The sequence below is a fragment of the Crocodylus siamensis genome, chromosome 2, assembly GCF_052110815.1.
Source record: "Crocodylus siamensis isolate JL-2025a chromosome 2, ASM5211081v1, whole genome shotgun sequence".
Taxonomy (NCBI): Eukaryota; Metazoa; Chordata; order Crocodylia; family Crocodylidae; genus Crocodylus; species Crocodylus siamensis.
Window position 1 is genome coordinate 154,515,372 of NC_143396.1, and position 21,926 is coordinate 154,537,297.

The 21,926-nt window shown below is 43.2% G+C and overlaps 1 protein-coding gene across 1 annotated transcript in view; it reads right to left on the reverse strand.

Annotated features, from left to right (window-relative positions):
• STPG2 (sperm tail PG-rich repeat containing 2) overlaps positions 1-21,926 on the reverse strand; it is a 556,360-nt gene that overhangs the window by 528,822 nt on the left and 5,612 nt on the right. Inside the window, exons 3-4 of the mRNA XM_090034782.1 lie at positions 14,838-14,996; positions 12,571-12,735 (exon numbers count right to left, since the gene is read on the reverse strand). Of these exons, the coding sequence (XP_089890908.1) occupies positions 12,571-12,735; positions 14,838-14,996 (324 nt within the window). The remainder of the gene's footprint in view (positions 1-12,570; positions 12,736-14,837; positions 14,997-21,926) is intronic.

Genomic DNA, 21,926 nt, shown 5'->3' on the forward strand with positions numbered 1-21,926 from the left:
GTGGGCACTGGGGTCAGACGCAGTCCCAGCCTGCCTGCTGTCTCAGGCAGGAGCCCCAGCACTACCTTCTAAGGGCATATGAATTCCAGCCAGGCAGCAAGGCATCCCATCATTGCAGGGGCTGTACTGCCCACCCAGCAACCCCAAGCCTCTGCATTGGGGTGGGAGAGCTGCTAGTGGCTGCAAAACCACCTGTCACTTTTAGTTCCTGGCAGCACCGCTCTCATCTGCTGGGAAGGGAGGAACAGGGGGAGCAGGTTAGAGCCAGGCCATGAGAGGAGCTGTCCAGGGTGCTAACCACTGCAGGTTCCAAAGCCGTGTTAAGCGCCTTAAAGTGTCAACGTGCACCTAAATTGCCTTAATGTGCTTTACGGTAAGGTGCATTAAGTTTAGGTGCATGTAAATTCATGTGTAGACGCACCCAATGGGCCTGCCCCATTGAGGGACCATAGGTCCATGCTAGAGGTTTGCTGCTGAAGACTGACAAAGCCAATGAAGGCATTGTGATCCAGCCTCTGACTCATTAAGACCCTGTTAAATAAGATTGTCTTGGTTAATGGAAATAGATTTTATATAGTGTTTTGCATTCTTAATTAAATTACAATTGCCATCTAATGCTGCTGCTTGACAGAAATCATGAGGATAAAGTTAATTACCTAGTAAACAGAAAATTTATCATTCACATTTTCTAACACACTAAAAATATAAGAATATGAATATATTAAGCTACGTAATTGCTTAAATAACACATGTATTTATAGGGCACATCTACATGTGCAATTAATGCACCTGAATTTTCTGTGCAGAAAATTCAGGTGCAGGCCTATCTGAACATGCGCCTATCAGAAGCAAATTTGCTTGTAATGGAAGCACTTCAGTCCCAGGCTGCTCCTGCCCTCCTCTTCTCCCTTGTAGCAGCCAAAGGCAGCTCCAGGTTCCCCCGGGTGCCAGCCCCAGCTGGAGGGTGGCATGGAGGTCAGACCTGGGCTCCAGAAGTGGGGGTAACTGTCTTGCCTCTGTGGAGGGAGATGCCCCAGGACAGCTCTCCAACAGCCTAAAGAGATCAGCGCCAGCCCAAATCTCTGCATGGCTGGGAGGGAGCTGCCCTGGAGCCAGAACAGCTTGCCCCAGCCCACAAAGATCAGGGCTTAGCCAGGCAGCACTTGTGGCCCCCTGCTGCCTGGGCTGACCAAAAGCAAATTACTCCCAGTCCAGGTCTACATGTGTGCTTCATTGCATTAAGTAATCCATCATTTTTCTAATACCCATATTTATTGGTACTAGCAGACAATGCATTAGACTAATTTAATGAGCAGTAATTGATGTGCACATGTAGACAGTGACACTTTACAGTGCATTAGATTAGACTAATGTGGGGTAAACTGTCTTGTGTAGACATACCTATAGTGTACCTTTCGAGGAGCAAAAAAAATGTGCTAAATTCTAGCTTAAAGGATCTGTTTAGTTTTAAGTCTCCATGTTTTAATGCTTATACCAAACAATGAGAATGAACTTTTATTAAGAAAATAACAAATGCAAATGGAAAAGTTGATTTTGATTGATTATTCAAATCAAGACTTTCCACTTGGTGAATTAAATCAGTTTATCCTGGCTGACCTCACCTATCACTTTGCAGTAAGACCTAGAATGTCTCATCTCAATTAGGATTCCAAAACAGGATAGCTAGTGTAGGCTGTACATAGGCCTCTGTGACATGAGCCCAGGGTATGTTGCTGCAAGACTGACCATTTTCAAAGGGCTTATGGCTAAGTGGCAATAGCAGGGCTGGAGTGTGTCCTTGAGTGTGTGAAAGCCCAGAAAGCACTCACCGAGGGTGTATCCCCAGCTAGGGACATGGACCACCCCACGTTGTGACGTTTGTGCTACAGTGAGAACTCCTGATCTGCCCTAGCCCGGCTTTACCTCCATGCCAGGTGAAGCAAATCAGAGCCAATCTGCAGCGCAGGCTATATCTGGAGGTCGGGGGTGGACCCAAGCAGGAGGGGATGCCAAAGGAGCAGAGGTGAGGAATCAAGGAGCCAGAAGCATGGGTAAGCCCTTGGGCCGATTCAGAAGAGGTGGTGGCATGCTCACCGCAGGAATGAAGAAGAGGGTGGAACACAGCAGGCACCGGAGGGGGATCTAGGAGAGACTCTGGGAACAGCAGAGGCGAAAGATCCACCCAAACCACTTGCTGCAGCATTTTTCTTATCTCCGCACTGTTTTTTTACTCTCTCTCGTGGATGTCTCTCATCCGGTTGGAGAGATCAGCCCAAGGCCAGGCATCCACCCAGGAAGGGAAGGGAAGTGGGTCCCCAAAGAGGCTCCACAGCTGAAACAGGGGTGGGCAGAAACCCTGAACAGAGAGGACCGCACCCCATCCCCAGCTGATTGCTCTGGAGGGAATCCCCAGCCACTTAAGCAGCACTTGTTGGCAATTAAGCCCTCGGCAGTTTGGTTTTAGAGGGAAGAGACCGGGGTGAGAAGGTGGACCGCTGAAGATCCTGAGGTAATGGCCCCAGGCACAGAGCACCAGACCTTGAAGATGTCCCAGGAGAGGAAAAAGGTAAAGGTCAAAGGATCTCAAAAACATTTAAAAAAATTAAAAAATTAAAAAAGCAGAATTGGAAAGTTGGCTCCAGGCTGGTCCTTCCTTCACCTCCGGGTTCAGATTTCAGGCACTGGGTGGCCCCAGCGATTAATCTGGGAAAGAGACAGGGAGTCACCACCTCCCTTTTATGAAACTCCTATATCATCAAAGTCGTGGCAGGTGGGAAAAGAAAGGGTGCCAGATCTCACCCAGCTCAATCATAGGAGTGCAGCCATCCCGAGGGGCCAGTGAATGTCAGCAGGACATCGGGGCACACTTCTTTATATGGTGACTGCCCAACAACTTGGTGCATTGGCTGGGAACACTGATGATGGCCTAGAAGAAATTGAGAGGATGAAAGTCCCCATGGTGGCAGCTGTGGCGGGCATGGACCTGATTCAGTAAACACTGCACCTAATGGGGCAGGTCCTACAACAGCAACAGCAACAATCCACTTGACAGCTGGCCCTGGAAGAGAATTGGATTCAGCAGCAGGCATCGCACCAGTGAAACACAGTAGAGCTAAAGATCCCCAAGATGACCATCCATGAATACTCCAAAGTGTTCCTTGAGAGCTTTGAACGGCCCTAGCCACGGAGCTAAAAAGGTCCCGATGGGCTGGAAACCTCAGAGACTTGTTGATTGGAAAGGCACGGGCAGCCTATGGGTCCATGCCCAGGGAAGAAGCCAGACACTCTGATAGGGTCAAAAAGGAAATCCTACATAGGCTGGATATTAACCCTGAAACATACCATCAAGCGTTTAGGGCCTGGAAGCAATGGGAAACAAAGGAACCACAAGCACTGTTGCAGCAGCTAGCCAACTTGGCTTCTAAGTGGCTGAGACCCCTAGAGAGTTCGAAAAGGGAGATCTGTGATAAGATCCTGCTGGAGCAGTTTCTATATGATTTGGATGAGGAGACCCAATGGTGGGTCTGCTGCCACCGGTCAGGATCATCCACTGAGGCATTGCAGTTGCCTTTAAACATACTAAGAAGGCCCTCTGCCATGAGGCAGTGTTAGACACTCCAAACTTTGAGTTGCCTTTCACCTTACAGATAGATGCTTCAGAGCGGGCATTAGGTGCCTTGCTGTCTCGGGAGATCGAAGGAGCCTCCCGACCCATAGCCTACGCCAGCCAAAAATTAAATCCTCAAGAAAGAAGGTATGCTACCATCGAATGTGAGTGCCTCACCATAAAATGCAGCATCCAGTACCTTCAGTACTACCTACTGGGGGAGGAGTTCACCCTCATCACCGATCACACACCCCTGAGGTGGCTGAAAGTCAAACAAATGGACAATGCACACATTACCCAGTGGGCTCTGGCCTGGCAACCTTTTAATTTTAAGATTACATACCGGCCAGGAAAAACTAACACAGTGGCTGATTGTCTTTCAAGATGCCATGAGAAGGAAGACAGAATAGATCCTGGGTCAGCAGACATGGATCCCATTATACCAAAAGCCCTGGGTGTAAGTACACCTAACAGCAAGTTAAGGGGGGAGGTATGTGAGAGCCCAGAGAGCATTCACCGAGGGCATATCCCCAGCTAGGGACATGGACCACCCCACGCTGTGACGTCCGTGCTACAGCGAGAACTCCCGATCTGCACCAGCCCGGCTTTACCTCCGTGCCAGGTGAAGCAAATCAGAGCCAATCCGCAGCACGGACTATATCTGGAGGTCGGGGGTGGACCCGAGCAGGAGGGAATGCCGAAGGAGCAGAGGCAAGGAACCGAGGAGCCAGAAGAGTGGGTAAGCCCTCTGGCCGATTCAGAAGAGGCAGTAACACACTCACCGCAGGATTGAAGAGGAGGGTGGAAGAGGACAGGTGCCAGAGGGGGATCCGGGAGAGACCCTGGGAACGGTGGACATGCAGGATCTGCCCGAACTACTCACTACGGCATTTTTCTTCTCTCTGCACTGTTTTTTTTCCTCTCTCTCATGGACATCTCTTATCCAGTTGGAGAGCTCCGCCCAGGGCCAGGCATCCGCTTAGGAAGGAAGGGAAGCAGGTCCCCAAAGAGGCTCCACGACTGAGACGGGGCGGGTAGAAACCCCAAACAGTGAGGACCACGCCCTGTCCCCAGCTGATCCCTCTGGAGGGAATCTCCAGACACTTAAGCAGCACTTGCCAGCAATTAAGCCCTCGGAGATTCGGCTTTAAAGTCCCAGGGAAGAGACCAGGGTGAGAAGGTAGATCGCTGATGATCCTGGGGTAATGGCCCCAGGCACAGAGCACCAGACCTTGAAAACACCCCAGGAGAGGAAAAGGGCAAAGGTCAAAGGATCTCAAAAAAATAAAAAAAATACAAATAAAAAAAGCAGAATTGGAAAGTTGGCTCTAAGCTGGTCCTTCCTTCGATTCTGGGTTCAGATTTTGGGCGCTGGGCAGCCCCAGCGATCAATCTGGGTAAGAGATGGACAGTCACCACCTCCCTTTTATGAAACTCCTATATCATCAAAGTTGTGGCAGGTGGGAAAAGAAAGGGAGCCAGATCTCACCCAGCTGAATCGTAGGGGCGCAGCCATCCCGAGGGGCCAGTGAATGTCAGGAGGACCTTGAGGTACACGTCCTTACACAGTGACTGCCCGATACAGTGATGTACCGTAACGTTGGCATTTGCAGATGCTCTGGCTGGCTTGGTCATCAGAACAAAAAAAACTGTCTATCTGTCTAACTGGACACAACCAGTAAGAACAAGGCAACCTTCTTAGCCAGGGCTAGAATAGCATGGGAAGAAAAGAGATAAGAAGCAGTCCCTATTGCCCTATTACTGTCTCAAAAATATAAGTTTTAAGTAGTTGGCACTTCCTTGGCCCTTAGGAAGTCTAGTTCAATCTTGTTCTGGAAGTTTCAGTGAAACAAAGAAATTTAAATAAAACCAATCAGGGATGATTTATTAGAATGTTAAGATAATGTTTAACAGCAGTGTATAAATAATGGGTATAGCCTAGGAGAGCTCCTCCTCTGAAAAGTTTGTGAACCTGTGGAAGACAGCAATGTTCCTGGCCAAACACGTCGATTCTGCAAGACCCCTAAAGCCAGTAAATGGTGAGATTTATTTAACTGCTTACCCACTTCACTTATCATTTACTGTCACTGTGTATCAATAAAAGCCTTCTGCTATCGCATGTATGTGCCGCTGGTGGTCATTAGGTAGTTGCACCTACCCACATGAAATTCAGGCCAATAGATTTTAATGCCTAACATGGGGTGTTGGTCTAGTTTGTACCATTAATGGGAGGAATGATTGTTACACAGTAAGTCTCAGCTTACAGTCGCAACCTGATCTGAGAAGCTGGCAGAGACTCCAGTTGGGTTACACGGCAGACTTATTTCTAATTAGGGGATATAGTTGTAGTTGTAGTCATGTCTAAATTGGAGGACTTGCTGAATGAGTAAGGAAAGGGTCCTTGGGACCCCAAGGCATTTGTTGGAAAGGATATATATGAAAAGTTATAACAGCAGTGGACTGTGCTGGTAACAGCAGTAAAGGCTAAGCAAATAAAAAGGCTCAGAAATAAGCTGCCTTCCAAGAGCTGCTTATGGTGGTGAAAGGGTTAACAAAAGGATTAGCTAGAACACAGAAGTAAAAAGAGAAACATAATCAGGAAAAGATCCAACAAGAAAAGAAACTGAACTTTTAAAAGCTCAATTGACAGTGTTCCAAGGTGCATCCCTCAAGGATGCACACGTAACAGCTGCAGAAAACCCCCTATCTCCTTAAAAAGCAGAAGGCATCAGAGGTCTGGAAGCAAAAAATGCAAGAAGCACAGGCAGTCATTCAGGAATCAAAAGCTGGAAAGCTGGCAGATGATTTGGCACGCAAGAAACAGGTACAAGCTTTAAAGTTGAAGTTAACAGCCTCAAAGGGAATTGGCAGCAATTCAAGGTGGCCCCAGAAAAGGTAACAGTAGTGATTGTGGTAACTGAGACTGGACATAGATGAGGAGGAACCGCTGGACCCATACCCTTTGTATTATGACTAATGAGAAACCACCCCTCACCTTATGCCCCCCTAAGGCAGGAGCTGCAGTTCTTGCAGTGTCAAGTGCCTATGGCTCCTATTACAACCCAGGAAACAATTGAGAAAAAGGATAGGGAAAGAAAAACCACAATTACAGAAGTGTCAGCACCATTCATCCCAGAGCATCTTACAGCGATAGGGAAAGTACTGGGGCCCTGAAACGTGACACTGCAGTTGCATGGTTGGCAATCACAGACCCTGATAGGAAAGGAAGCAGGTTTTCAGTAGGTGATTTAGTGGATTTGTTTCAGGAGTATATAGACCGGAAGGATTATGTAGCCTTTCCCCCAGAAATTAAGGGAAGTCTTGCTAATAGTTGTACAGTGCAATAAGCAGTGTTAGATTTATTTTTCCCAGGGAAGCCTCCAATTGTGTTGTATCATCAAGAAAGGCAACAGCCAGGAGCAAGACCAGAGGTATATGTAGAGAGGAAAAAGTTGTTGTACTTGGTAGAAGAGCTGGATGGAAGTCCAGGTAAAGAATGGAGAGATATTAATGAAAAGGAAGCATGAGACAAAACAGAGTTTTTAAGTCTGTTGTGTCAAGGTTTTACAGCCAGAGTGCGGCTGGCCTCGGGACCAAATGCCAGGACATGGGGGTATGGTGAAGTAATAGTGGGAGCAATAATGTGTTAACAAGGCAGAGGCTGCTGTAACTGGAGCCACTCACAGTTTTCTTTGTAAACGCTTGTCAAAAGGGAATTCCGTTGTCACATTGGTAATAAAGGTGAGGGATGTCTTTCCAAAAAATAAAGAAGATTGTGGTTTGATTAATGCTTGTATTAATATTATGGGACCTGATCCTACCCCTTGTCCCCCTTTCCCCGCCCCCAAAAAAGTATGAATATCCAGGAAAAGCAAAGAAAAGCTTGTTAAATCAAAAAGTACTTGTATAAACTCAAAGTGCAACGTAAACAGAAGGGGGTCTTTCTTAAAAGCTTTCTTAAGCAAAAGGAAAAAAAAAGTCCCAACCAGTAAAGAACAAATCTTATCTGTACGTTGCCTGCTCCAGCAGACGTTACAACCATAAAGTCCTTTCTAAGACTGACGGGGTTCTCAAAAAATGTTATCAAGGAATATGAAGAAAAGGCTGCCCCATTGTATAGGTTATTAAAATTAAAAATTGTTTGAAAGAAGGAAGCCATTTGAAAAACTAAAAGAATAATGTGGGTGCATATGGCTTGTTAATAAATCAGTTGTTATAAAAAGGGAAAGCCCTTTACAGTTTATGCAGCAATCACTGTAAACAAAAAATGAGAACATTTAAAGTGATAAATGTGTTCCACGTCCAGCATAGGCAGCAGTTGTATCATTGCAAAAAAACCTGTAAACGACAATGTGACCATTTACTCAGATTCAGACTGGGATATCAGAGTCCTTATAGACTGTCTGCCTGTGAGAAAAACACAAAGTACAAATACCAGTGGTAAAAAACAGTCATACATACTAGCAAATTAATGCAAGTTTGGCAGTTAGCCCAAGAAAAACAAGAACGTGTAAAATTAGTAAAAATTAATGCTCATTAAAAGAAAAGAGCTAGAGAGGAAGAAATGCGGCAAAACCAACCTATACATACATGGTTTAAATCTTTGCAATTAAAGACATTAAAAGGTCAATAACTGGGGCAATGACCTCTTCCCTCTCTTTGTCTAACAGAAATAACAGAGTCAGGACAAGATGCAAACCCTCCTGATGAGGGTAGGAGCAGTAAAACTGTTTGGCATAATCCAAACACAACTGGTAGCAGAAATCACCGCTTCAAGGCCAAGGCTGGCATCAACAAGGGTATGATGTAAAAAGATAGTACCAACACAAGCAATGCGTGTCTTTGTATAATGTAACGATGACTTGCAAGTACACTGTGAAGATGAAATCTGTAGCTGTTGTCCCCCATTTACACAGGCCAAGGATGTGTTTCTATACATACAGTAGTCATTAATGAAAAATCTATTTATTCGGTATCTCTTACTAATACCAGCTTTTGCGCATGCACTGTAATGCAAATGTATGTCTGTGATTTTAATTTTCCTACTCCAGCACCTACTGTCCATTTGTTGTTGTATAATATTACCTTACATGCTAATACTGCCCCTAACCCTATAGGAATGGATCTGCATTTGCTACAGCAGCTGCTAAAACATTAGATTTGCAGAAATTGTTAACCAAAAATGCTGAACATGCCTGCAAGATAATACTTTTAGTATAACACAACAGCAAAAACATTGATTCTATACCTGAGAAAGGTATAGAAGGTAGTAAGGGGAGCATCACTGGTGGATAGTATTGCTTGGATAGTCTCCATGTACAATGGGTCTGCTAAATCTGATGACACATCCCATTGTGGTTATTTTAGATTTAATAATGGCCATAATTTGGATAATAATAATTGTGCTTGACAGTCTGGAGATGGAGAAATCAAATCAGAGTTACAGAATGAGTCTTTTTCAGACTGGCGGCTCAACCTCTCTTTTGACATGGGCCGTATAACAGCAGTGCATGGTACCATTATGTAATAAGGTAAAGTCATACCTATTACGGTTTAAGGTTAGTAGTTTTTAATTTACTGTTATTAGTTGGAATTATGCTCACAATGCTATGTCATATGTGTCACTCATATAGTCACCCATAAGGCTCTAATGACCAGGCAAGCTGTAATGAAAGCTGAAAGCCCTCCTGTGTAGAAAATGTTGACGGAGACAAGCCTGGGTTGAAGTGACAAGACAGCCACTAAAAAGATCAGTCTCTGCTAATGGCTGCAACTCATTAGGTATAGAGAAGTTGAGCTTGCAGCACTCCATGCCAGACCTGTGCCATAAGATGGAAACGGTCTGATTTTTTAGAAGTCGACTATTAAGGAAGGGATTGTAGGCTGTACATAGGCCTGTGTGACATGAGCCCTGGGTATGATGCTGCAAGACTTGGCCATTTTCAAAGGGCCTATGGGCTAACTGGCAGTAGCAGGCCTGAAGTCTGTCCTTTAGTAATGTACCATAACATGGGCACTTGCAGATGCTGTGGCTGACTTGGTCAGTAGAACAAAGAAAACTGTCCATCTGTCTAATCGGACACAACCAGTAAGAGCAGTCTTGTTATCCAGGGCTAGAATAGCATTTTACCATGGGAAGAAAAGAGATAAAAAGCAGTCCCTATTGCCCTGTTACTTTCTCAAAAATATAAGCTTTAACTAATTGGCACTTCCTTGGCCCATAAGAAGTCTAGTTTAATCTGTTTCTGGAAGTTTTGGTGAAACAAAGAAATTTAAAACCAATCTAGGATCATTTATTAGAATATTAAGATTAAGTTTAACAGTGGGTATAGGCTGGGAGGGCTCATCCTCTGACAAATTTCTGAACCTACAGAAGACAGCAACATTCCTGGTCAAATGCCCATTAATCCTGCTAGAGCCCTAAAGCCAGTGGATGGCGAGATTTGCTTAACTGCTTGCTCGCTTCACTTATCATTTACTATTATTGTGTATCAATAAAAGCTTCCTGCTATCAAACATATGTGCCATGGTTGGTCATTAGGTTTCCACATGGTTGCCCAAGTTAAATTCAGGCCAACAGCTAGCACTTGTTAATTATGCCATAGCAAAAAGACCTATTTTTTCTTCCAGTGAGGACACAGGTGACAAAAATTAAGGTTACAAGGAAGAAGTGTCTTAAACTGGTATTCAGACTTTATAGGGAATTTTTTGTTTTAAAGATACTTCAGACAGAAAATAGTTTTGGGGGCAGTGGCAACATGCAAGGGCTGCACAGGGGTGCACATGCACCCCCTGAGAGGACTGGTGCATCCCCTGACAAACCACGATCCCTGCTTAGGTGAAGGGCAGGGGGGCAGGCAAGAGCACCCCATCCCATTGCACTCCATGTCCCCCACTGCTGCATCCATGACTTCCCACACTGCACCCAAGTGCCCCTGCTGCTGCACCACATGTCCCCTACTGCATCACATGCAGAATACCTCCCTACTGCACCAGGTGCCAAGGTGCCCCCCAAATATACCAGGCATCTGGGTGCCCAGTCCCACTACATCTTTTGCTCAGGCATATCACCACTAGATTCTGCACTGCCCCACTGCACTATGAGCCGCCCCACTGCACTATGAGCCACCCCACTGTTACTCCCTATACCCACTCTCATCCCCCACTGCACTGCGCACCTGGGCTCACCCTAACTCCCCAGCAGTGAATTCCACTACACTGTGCCATTCAGGAATCCCCTGGGGCTTCAGGCTCCCCCAACATAAATGCTATGCCATGTTACTCCATCCCACCCCCAGGACAAGAGAATAGGTGGGAAAAGAGAAGCTGGAGGGAGGGGGAGCCTAGAGCCCCTAGCTGCTGCTGCAGCCAGAGCAATGGGTGGAACGGCAGTGAGGTGGGAACCTGAGGGCTGCAGTTTTACCCCTGACAAGCCACATGCAACCCAAGGACTACCAGTTGGCCAGCTCCAATTTAAAGTTTCCAAAGTTTATCAAAAGACCTTACTGTTTTATTTTTATAATGATGTTTTATTCTTTTTACAAAGCATGACACAATGTAGTTAAACTCCAAAAATATAAGACAGCTATCAAAGCTCCTGTGGTTCAGGAAGTACAACAGCAAGGGTGTTCCTCTATTCATATTTCCAGAACCCTAGGGCATAAGGAATTTAAATCAAGCAGGACTGGGTTACAGATAAGACTATCCTTATATGTCTCTCCATAAAATGTTACACATTATTAAATCACTTGAGAAAAAGCAGCCTCAAATGACAAGTGCATGCACTGCTGTCTCCAAATTTAGGAGGTAATCCTGAAAGCAGCTGAGCACTTTGACCCCCGGCCCAGTAACACAGTTAAGCACATACAAAACGTTAAGCACTGTAAGTCATTTCATTAAAGTCAACAGTATTATTCAGATACATAAAATTTCCCATGCACTTAAGTGCTTTGCTGGACTAGGGCCAAAGTTCTTAACACATTGCAAAATCAACCCCTTACAGAGAAACTGCAAAATGGGGAGTGAAAAATCATAGTGCTTTAAATGAAGACAAAAATGTTAAACAAGAATCCTCTGCTATAGGGATTCTTGCTAAAATGACAAGAAAGATAAGAAAAATTAAGAAATCTGAGGCTATTAAACTGAATCACCTTTGAAATTTTAGAAAAATCTAACAAAACCTACATCAATAACCTGAATTTCAATTCTCTCTTCTGAAAGTCAGGGAAATGTAATTATTATGCTCCAAATCAAAATGAGGAACAAGAAAAGAATAGGCAAATATACCTCTGAAATTTTATAAAAGGAAAGAAAATCAGGTTACACAATCAGCTCACAAAAATTCATTACTTAAAACAGAAATATTTTAAATTGGTGCCATCACCTACTATCCCCAGCACTAAACAGCACTAAAATAGTCACAATTTGATGTCTTAGGCTTCTGAGTAAACATTCCATTTGGAAGAATGAGACAACTCACATCCCTTAGAGCTGTTCCTTCAACCCACCTGCAGACTCATATTGCTTTGTTTAGTATTCAGAGTTATAATGGCCACCAAAAGAGCAAGAAACTGAATTTATTTTAAATGAAAAATATATTATACAGAAACTTGTGTGGTTACCAGAGGAGCATTCATCCAGCTTCCAAACTTATTCCTACATAAGTAAGCTGCTATACTCTGCTTGTAGAACACAGTGGCATCCAGAGTAGTTCTATTTCTGACTGCGCAGAAAAGGCAGTAATAGTTATCTTTTACATCTGTACTGCTTTCCACTCTGAGCTAATTCACTGACTTCAGTGTAACTGTACCAATACAAATGACACATGATTTTTTGCTTCTGTATCCACACAGAAATGAATTGGTGTTATTCAATATTTCTCAAGGAGAAAGTGTTAAAGAAGAATGCTTAATTACTCCGTAAACCTATGGTCAGACATGTAAAGTTGTTTTAAAATTACTTACAAATACTGGGTGATAATAAGCTGGGCCCAGTGTTAAGTCTCTTTCAGGTGGGTATTGTTTTATAAGAGTGCCATCCTCTGTTTCCTCATACCCAAAGGCTTGACCTGGAGAAGGAATAGAGGGACTATCCAGTTTTCGGTAGATTTTTATACTGCCTGCAGTTCTCTATCAAAACAAAAAATATGTAACTTAAATAGAAGCTGGGCATACCAAAAATAAAAGACATATCCCAACACTTTAATAAAAAGGTTATCTTGATTATTTTTCACTTTTGTCATGAGGTACACATTTGTAACCAAGCTCAGAATATTGAGGAACCATTAAATAATCCCATGTGGATCATAATCTTATAATGGTAAATGCACAGAAGCATAACAGTACAATACTTCACACTTACACAAATTGGCAGAGTATTTATAAACTGAGATTCATTTCTCTGTGCAAAACTGAAGATAAAAAGCAATTTAATAAGTTGGCCGTCTTAGCATTATTTAATATTAGCTGCCCCTTCCTATTGACTAACGTATTAACTATTTCCTTGATCTTTCTCTTAGTACTAATGAATTTACAGAATATTTTTTTGTTACCCTTTATATTCCTTGCTACTTTCTTTTGTTTTATGCCTTGGCTTTTCTGATTTTTTCCCTGAAATCCTTAGTAGTTTAACCTCATTTCTCTTTTTTTTTTTCGTTTTTTACAATTCCACCATCTTTACTCTCCAGTTGATTCAGCCAAAGTAGTTTCTGTTTACAGTTCCTATCTTTACTTCATTTTGGAAAGGTAGGCAAAGAATGAAGTCTCTATACAAAAGGTATTTTTAAACATCACACTTTTAACAATTAGTCACAGATACAGTAGATAATATAATTAGACTTTTCAATTTTTATATTCTTTTCTTCCAAGTATCTCAAAGTAATTATTCCTTCCATTAGGTAAGTGTCAATACCTACAGAGCAGAGACTCCTCTTACAAGCTGGGAACAAACCATACAAAAATTGCCACAATTACACAGCAGTGGCAGAGTTATGAGGTACGAAGAGGCATTCATTTCTAGTAGTGGAAATTTCTGAGAAATATCCACCACTAGAAATCTTTCCAGGAAAGTAAGCGATACAAGCATTCAGCCTGCAGGTACCCCCTCTCCCCTGGTCAGACCGGGATGATCCCAGCTGGGGGGGAGGCAAGGGGAACAGTGGCTATTCCACTCCTCCCATTCCCTGAAAAGACTCCCCAGTCTGGGAAATATGTCTTTCCCTGCCACTCCAATCTCCTTCCATGCACTGAACTAAAAGAGGAGGGAAGTGGGGCAGTGGGGCAATGTTTCCCACCTATGTCCCAGTCTCAGTATTAAAAATGGGCTGCCAGGCAAGCAGGTTGCAAGATGCAGGGGGATGCTGAAGGGCTGGAAACCTTACAACCCCTGTGCCTGGCCTCCTCTCTGGCTTTGCCCTATAGTTCCACAGGGGCTGCAAAGCGAGGCACATTTAAATGCCATCCTGGGAGAGCTCTTGGGTTCCCTGTGACCTGACACATTGCAGGTAAATGTCCCCCCAATCTTCCTCAGACTGGAGTTCCCCAGTCTGGGAAGGGAACAATTCCAAATAGTTGCTGTACAATTCCTCTGATCACAAAGGAGTCCAGCAGAAGCATACAAGCATTCATTCTCGCAAAAAAAACCTCTATTTTAGGGAAGACCTTCTGGGTGTCAGCCTGGAAGATCTTCCTCCCAGAGGAGGCATGTTTGCTCTAGATTCTAGAAGAAACGAAATGAACACTTATATGGTCCTACCTTCTACCAGAAGAGTGGTGGTTTTCATGGTAGAAACATAATGCCTGCATGTAGCCATGAATAGACTCTGAATCTCAGGAATAACAGTGACATGTTTTAACCATTAGCCATCATCACAACTACAAGCACAAAATTGCTTTTTCTTCTGTTATATTTCCAATTTATTTAAAATATCAGTGCATAAAGTGTATTTTTTATATTAAAAAGTAACCTTATTTGAAATAAGATACAGTAGTTCTGGTTTGGTTTTTTTGATTCATTTTTATAATTTTTCCCACAGTCATTCACCTTCCCATCACCAGGTGTATGAGGACTATGAGCACAAATGTTGTTGTACAACTTTTTTTTCTGCACATGAATCTCGGGCTAACTAAGACCAGCTTTTGAAAACGTCTGAAAACGTCTGCTTATTTCAGTGAACAATGTAAAGTTTAAGAAAAGGCATTATTATTATGCAATCCTTCTTCTAGTAGCGTACCAGTTGGCCACGTTCTTTAAGTTCTCTTTTTTCCTTGTTACTTATTGCAAAACCCATAGAAGGAGCTTGGTTATAGCTTCCAGGTCCTGGAGTGTCTGTGTTGATCTCCTTGAAGCGTTTTTCTTTGTTTTGTGGACTCTTGCCACCCTTGATAGCATTCTAAAAAATGAAGATATAGAGAAAAATAAACTATGAACTATAAAAAATAAACTGTAAAAATGAATTGATACCAAGTTATTAAACCTTAAAAATAAAAATCTGCAAGGATTTAAATACATGTAGATACAATTAATTTTTCTGGGTGTTCTTCTACTGGACATAAAACAGAAAATGCACTAATTCAAATACTGAGATAAACAGCCATTTCCTAATGAAATTTTTTTTATTTTTGTAGCCATACACTTCAGTGACTTACAAAACATATACCTATGCTTCTTAATGCCATAAAATATTAGAACTTCACTTTTTCCTTCTTTTTCTGTAAAGGAAAAGCCCTATCGTTATTTATTGTATGGTAATAGAATCCCAGTAATGAATCAACTACAAGCAAGAGAGCGGTGTCTCATATAATTAATCCAAAATTTAAACAAGATATTTAACGTAAAATATATTTCTTCCTAAAATCTATCAATACAGGACAGAATGAAGCTTGACTAGCAATAGGAATAGGAAAGGAAACTACCTCTTCAGTACTACCCAGAACCCTCTGAAAAAAAAAATTGCCCCTATCAAAGCAAAGAGTATCCGTAAAACAACATCTAGTACACATATAAAGTTGTCTTCTCTGAGGAGGTCCTACTTTTGATCAAAATCATTCCAAGACTCAGGTCCTCGTGCTTTTGACATGGAATGTGTCCTCTCTGCCAGACCAGCTTCAACCTGACAACTATGGTCAATAAACACAGGCTACTGACTTACATAAGAAGTAAATTATTTTGGATGGCTTGCTAGTTTCAGAGAATACCAGTTCTCAGAGAAAAACTTCCTCTGAAGATTAAAGGTATTTTGCAGCTTAAGAAATGTCTTCTATATTTCTAGTGCATTCCTTCTTCAGAAGCAAGAGACCTGAAAACAGTTTTTTTCTTCTAAGGATGATTACTTATGAATGAGAATGCATAAATAACAGCTATATCACCAGAATCATGCGACTTCTGGCAACATCCTTTATGCTTTATAATTAGTTTCATGGGGTAAAGAACTGAGATAACTATAACTGTAGTAAAGATGTTTTCTGCAGAGCAATAAATGATGGCTTCATCTCACCATATACACTGCTCAAGTTCTCTACAGCTCCCCACGCTGTCAGGTGGAAGACGCTGTTTATTAATCTATGTGACATAGGTGGAATAGCCAGTAAAGCACTGCAATAGCACCAGTCATTTCTCTCCAACAGAAAATAGAGAATGGAGATAACTTCCTCCTCCACAGTTGCAAAGTCCCATATGGTATCTAATATGAAAGCATTAAAGTGTTAGAGAGGTGACACCGGCCCTGCCACCAGCAATTTACCAATGATACATAGATACGTGTTTTCCAAATACCCAACCAAAGTATCAAAAGTAATTCACAGTGGATGCATCTACACATCCACTTGACTCTGCAGTAAACTAATTTGTTGTTGTGTAAAGCATCACAGTTTACATGTGCAACACCATTAGGTTGCAGCAAACTAATTTTCATTGTTGTGAGATAGTACTGTCAGGGACCACAGATTTGTGCACAATGGGGTCAGGCTGAGCAGTGGGATAGCCTAGACTGAAGCCAGGGGCATTCGAGGTGGCCAAGGCAATGCATATGTATCCCTTGCCACCACGCTAGGCCAGGCAATATGCCAGTTTAAGAAAAGGCATTATTATTATGCAATCCTTAGGGTGTCAGTAGCCCAGGGAACTCCCTCAGGCATGTCTGCTGACTGAGGTGTCAGCACATATATATATGTATACATGTATGTATATGTATATGTATGTATATACTATCAATGGTTGATAATAAAACCAACAATTTGAATAGAATTTACAACTGCAGCAGTAGATGAATAATTCTACCACACTGGGTGGTCCCACTTGCATCAAACAACCTCAATGATTATATTCACCTGGCTATAACACTTCAAAACAGTTTCTCCCCCATAACTCAGGTTAATTTCCCTCTGGTCACACTCCTCTTCCCACAATACAGGTTTCCCTCAATTTATGCGGCACATGGGTTCCCGGAGAACAGCGCATAAATCAAATCAAATTTGCATAAAACAAACCCACTTTACAGTGTAACAAATAGGGATAGGTTCCCATGGCAGTGAGAGAGGAAGGGAGGGAGGGAGGGAGGCTAGGACTAAGGAAGGGGCAGAGGGAGGGATGCAACTCCTGGGGCTGCACAAGGCAGCAAAGCAGAGGGAACAGAGTGGCACTCACCTTAGCCCTGGCTGCAGCAGCCCCAGGAGCAGCGAGTACCATCTGCCTGCATCATGGCATGGCGCAGACCAGGAGCTGGGGTGAGCCCAGGCGCAAGGGGACAGGCGAAGCATGGTGCAGCCCAGGAGCTGCAGCCAGGGCTGGGATGAGTGAGGCCACATCCCTTTCTGCCCCCTTCCCCCACAGATTTACCTGCTTGGGCAGGGGGGCATCTACGTTAATCACATAAGAGCAAATTTACCTTGTATCTAATGAATTATGATTCTAAATATGCTCATTGCATAAGAGCAAATTTACATATAAAGAACTCACATAAATCAAGGGAAACCTGTAAATGGCTGTGAACAGGTTGTGATTGCTAATTCTGTCTTCCTTTACCCTCTCCTGCCACGACTTAGATTGAAAGATAATAAGAGGGATTCAGTGATATTGCCCCGCACAGAATTAGTAAAGTCACCCAGGTAAAGATTTCTCATACTTTAGCTTTATTGCCCAGCAGGAGATTTGGTAAACAGCAAGAGCCTTGCTAGTTACTTTACTAGCGAGGGAAGTCCAGGCTGCCAATAAGGTGCCGGATGCCTCAAAGATATATTATAATCATTACAGTCCTGGTCACTAATTGCCTCATTCACGCAGCACATTCTCTGTGTCTGCCACTTATGCCTTGTGCCTGGAGTGGCCCCAGCCACTCCCTTGCTGCTACGCTCGAGGCTGCCATTTTATCCTGCAGAGGTTAGTCTAGTTCTTCTACCCGCCACCAACCTTAGGGACCTCTACTTCTCTCCCGGCTTCCCACCAAGCCACTTCAAAGAGCCACAGCTCTTTCCTGGACTCCCGGAGCCACCAGTGTTTCCAGGTAAGTACCTAGTCCTGTTGCCGATCCTCCACCACCCAACATCCCATGGTCCTGGTGTGCTGCAGAGTCATGAGTCCAGCTCCTTGCACTCCTCTCTTCTGAGTTTTGGTTGCCTCATGTAAGTCTTCTGGTGCCCAAAGGCAAAATGCCTATGCCCCGCCGCTGAATATATCCCCAGCCGTGGCAGGATAATCACCCAGCCTTCACCCCGGCGTGTGATTTTTACCACCTGGTGGGGTGAATTGTCAGGTCATCCTGTCTGGCCTGACTCAGTAACAGGGCTCCCGCCTAAGCCCCTGTTACAATGGTAATACAGCTTTAACTATGATCCACCACTAGGTGCCAGAGGTGAGGCTTCTGCTGCTCTGGGGAAGGTGGACTCTTTGCTCTTTCTTTGTAACTCAGCAAAAAGACAAGTCTCCGATCAGCCACTGCAGGTAATAGGCTTCTTTCTTTAGTTTCCTTCTGAAAAATACACCTCCTGCAAACACTAGGGGTTAAGTATCCCCTTACACACACATGCAGATTTGGGATTCTCACAGCCCACTCCCTCTCTCTCCCCTAGCACTTCCACACGCAGACAGGGGGTTCCCTCTGCAGGCCTCTATCCCTGACGTACAAGCCTTTCTAGTCCAAACAAACGACTTCCCTCTGCAGGTCCCTGATCAGGCAGCTTCTTCTAGCTCCCAACTAGCTTACCAAATCCTCCACACTCTTTCCCTGGGTACCTGTGTCCCTGACTGCACAACTCCGACCCAGCTCCGTTCCCTCTGCCTGGCAGGGAAGGAGGAGCTGAGCATCTGCCCCTCTCTTCAGGCTGGTGTAGCTATCCTGCAGGTTCTCTCCACAGCTGCTTTTCCCTCCCTCAGCTTTTATGTCTCCATGGTAGCCAATCAGAGCCCAGAGTTTACAATGGGGGCTCTGGTTACAGTTCAAATCCTCCAGTAAAAAACATGGATTGTGCACAGCAACTCCCTGCATTTGGAAAAGCTATTTGCACCCTCTGCAAACTTTTTGCCACCTGTCTTTCAAAGTTCTTAGGCACAGCTCACCCACTCAGCTTGTAGCCTATCAAACCTTTGCAGCTGTTACATGTAAGTGGAAGTGAGGGGCCATTTAAGGCCACGGTAGAGTGCTGAGGGACCTGTGTGGGGGTGCAGGGAGCCGTTCTGTCCACGGGGCCAGACTGGAGGATAACAGCTATACCCCTCATCCCCCAAAACAGGTGCCTGCCCCACCCTGGAGCTGGCAGTCAACCACTCTCAGGCTTAATTACATTTGTTTTTGCTTGGATTATAATTGAATCACGTAGACCTAGGGCCCCTAGCATATTAGTAAAATTTCTAGTTTCTTTTTAAGCGGAGAAAAATATTTGCTGTGTTATGGAATGATGCAACATACCACCTACACCCCACTTTTCAAAATCCCTGATCCACCCATACCCACAATTCTTTCCCCACCTCATGCCCCTTCACCCCATCCTCTACCCCCACCACATGGACAGCATGACATCCACCACATGGGTCCACAAGATCCCTGGGCCCCTATGGATCACACCATGCCCAGAGGCAGAAGGTAGAAGATACAGAAGGACAGAGGGGGATCCCAGAGACCCTGGCACCAACAGCAGGAGCAGTGGGAGGAGTAACAGTTGGGCAGGACCCCACAGACTTGGTTAACTTATTATAGGCCACTGGCTGGACAGCTGTGATCTAGGATACACAAAGACAGGACTCACTAGTGAGATAAGAACAGTACTGGCTACAGAAAAATTAGCTTAGGGAAGAGTAACCCTACTGGAGGCATACCACCTTCAAATTTAATTGTATTTTCACAAAGAAACAAATCAAAGAGATTGTATCAAAGAGCCTGGATTATTATGTACTGTTTGTGTTTTGCTTTTGCTTGATTTCTTTCTCTATTATTCAAACAGTTAAGTGTGATTATTTGCTTTCCTTTAATCTTGTACCCCCTAGCATAGCAAGAACACAGTGACTAAAAACAGCAGGAGGCACATCCATAAATTGGAATTAAGACAGAATTAAGATGTAGCCTGCCATTATTCATTAGTAATCTGGGAGAGAAAAGTACTTGAAGCTCATACTGGAAAACACCTCCTTCTATCTTACACGGAGGAAGAGAAGAGAAGTTTATACACTTACCATAAAAACACAAAGTCACTATATTTGGTTGCAAAAACTTCTTTAAAATTCTACTTTTTTATTATTTTTAGCTCATACAACATTAAGAACTGAAGGAAATAACAAAAAAATATTTTGGAGAAAACCTGGTAAGATGGGGAGATTGGCAAGAAGGAAAGAAAATCTAGCTTTCAAGGTGGGAAACTGAGGACAAGGAAGGGAGAGAGAGTCAAGAAAAAGAAGCAAGGAAGTAAGAAAAATTAAAAGGATGAAATACAAAATGAGCACCTGGCAGCAATTCCTAGCAGTAATTACACATCAAGGAGATAGCAGGATATTAGGTACAAGTGATATCAAAGTCATGGTGAAAAGATCAGTTACTTAGAATGAAAATGACATCACAGGGTCACTGTGATAGGGTCACTGGAATAGCTATTCTGATGTATTTAATCCACTTGTGAAATACATTAAACTAAACTGCAAAAAGGCATTCATACCATGGAACAAGGACATCCAGATAGGGAGGTACTGTAGAATAACTACTGTATACTGTAGTCAGTCTCTAGCTCATGCAGCTAGGATTAGGAAATCAAGTGAGCTCATGATATAAACATATTCTGTTATTTTTCTTTAAAACAGAATAGAAAACAGGAGTGAAGTACTTCTGCAGTCTTCATTAAAGGGGAGTTGGACATAAGGTGGGAATGGAATCTCAAGGGAGCATCAAAAATCAGCATTATTCAGCAGTACTGCTGACACTGTACCTGTCAAATACTGACAATATATTTTTCTAGATGCTTTAAAATAAACACAAGTTTTACAGAAATATATAATGTCAGAAACAGCTTGCTTTACTTCTGTGACCTGTGTAATTTCATGTCATATCTCATTACATCATTTATGTTATATTATGTCAGATTTGACAGAGTGCAATGTGGTATGACACTACCTAAATCAAAGTAACATAATGCATCTGGGCAGGCATGGAAAAAAGTGACTTCTTTTTCAAACTGGTTTGCTTGTCTAATTTCTATAGCATCTTCCCCCTGCCACTATTTACGCACAAAAAAATTTCACTGACTGATAACCAAATATAGCTGCTGCGAAAGCAAAACTCTTTCATATCTGCACAGCTGACTTCAAATTACTTTGTGTACAAAGTGAAGGTTAGCATATATAAACTGCTATTTTGAGAATTTTTTTTCATATAATTCAAAACAGAAGCAAGATTAAACAAGAAGACAAAATATGGGGAAGAGTTCGAAAGAAACTTTCTGATATACTTAACCATATTATTATTCAGCATTCTAGCATGAAATTGAGAGCAGTGCCTTTCCCACTTTGTGTGTGTTCTACAGTCAATGGGCATGTTTACACAAAATGCTATGTTGCTATAGCAATGAGATACTGTGCCATAGTTTGTTGCTACAGCGACATAGTGTTGCTGCGCACGAACTGTGACAGCTATGCTACTGCAGAGTAGCAATGAACTCGTTGCTACCACGCAGTAGCAGCTAAAAATAACCATATGGCAATAGGACCATGCAGTAACATCAGTTACTGCACAGTTATTCAGTACTTGCTTAAGCAAGTACTAAATGACTGCACAGTAATAACTGTACAGCCCACTGCTAGTGTAGACACGGCCAGAAAGCATTAAATGAATCTGCAGTTAAAAAAA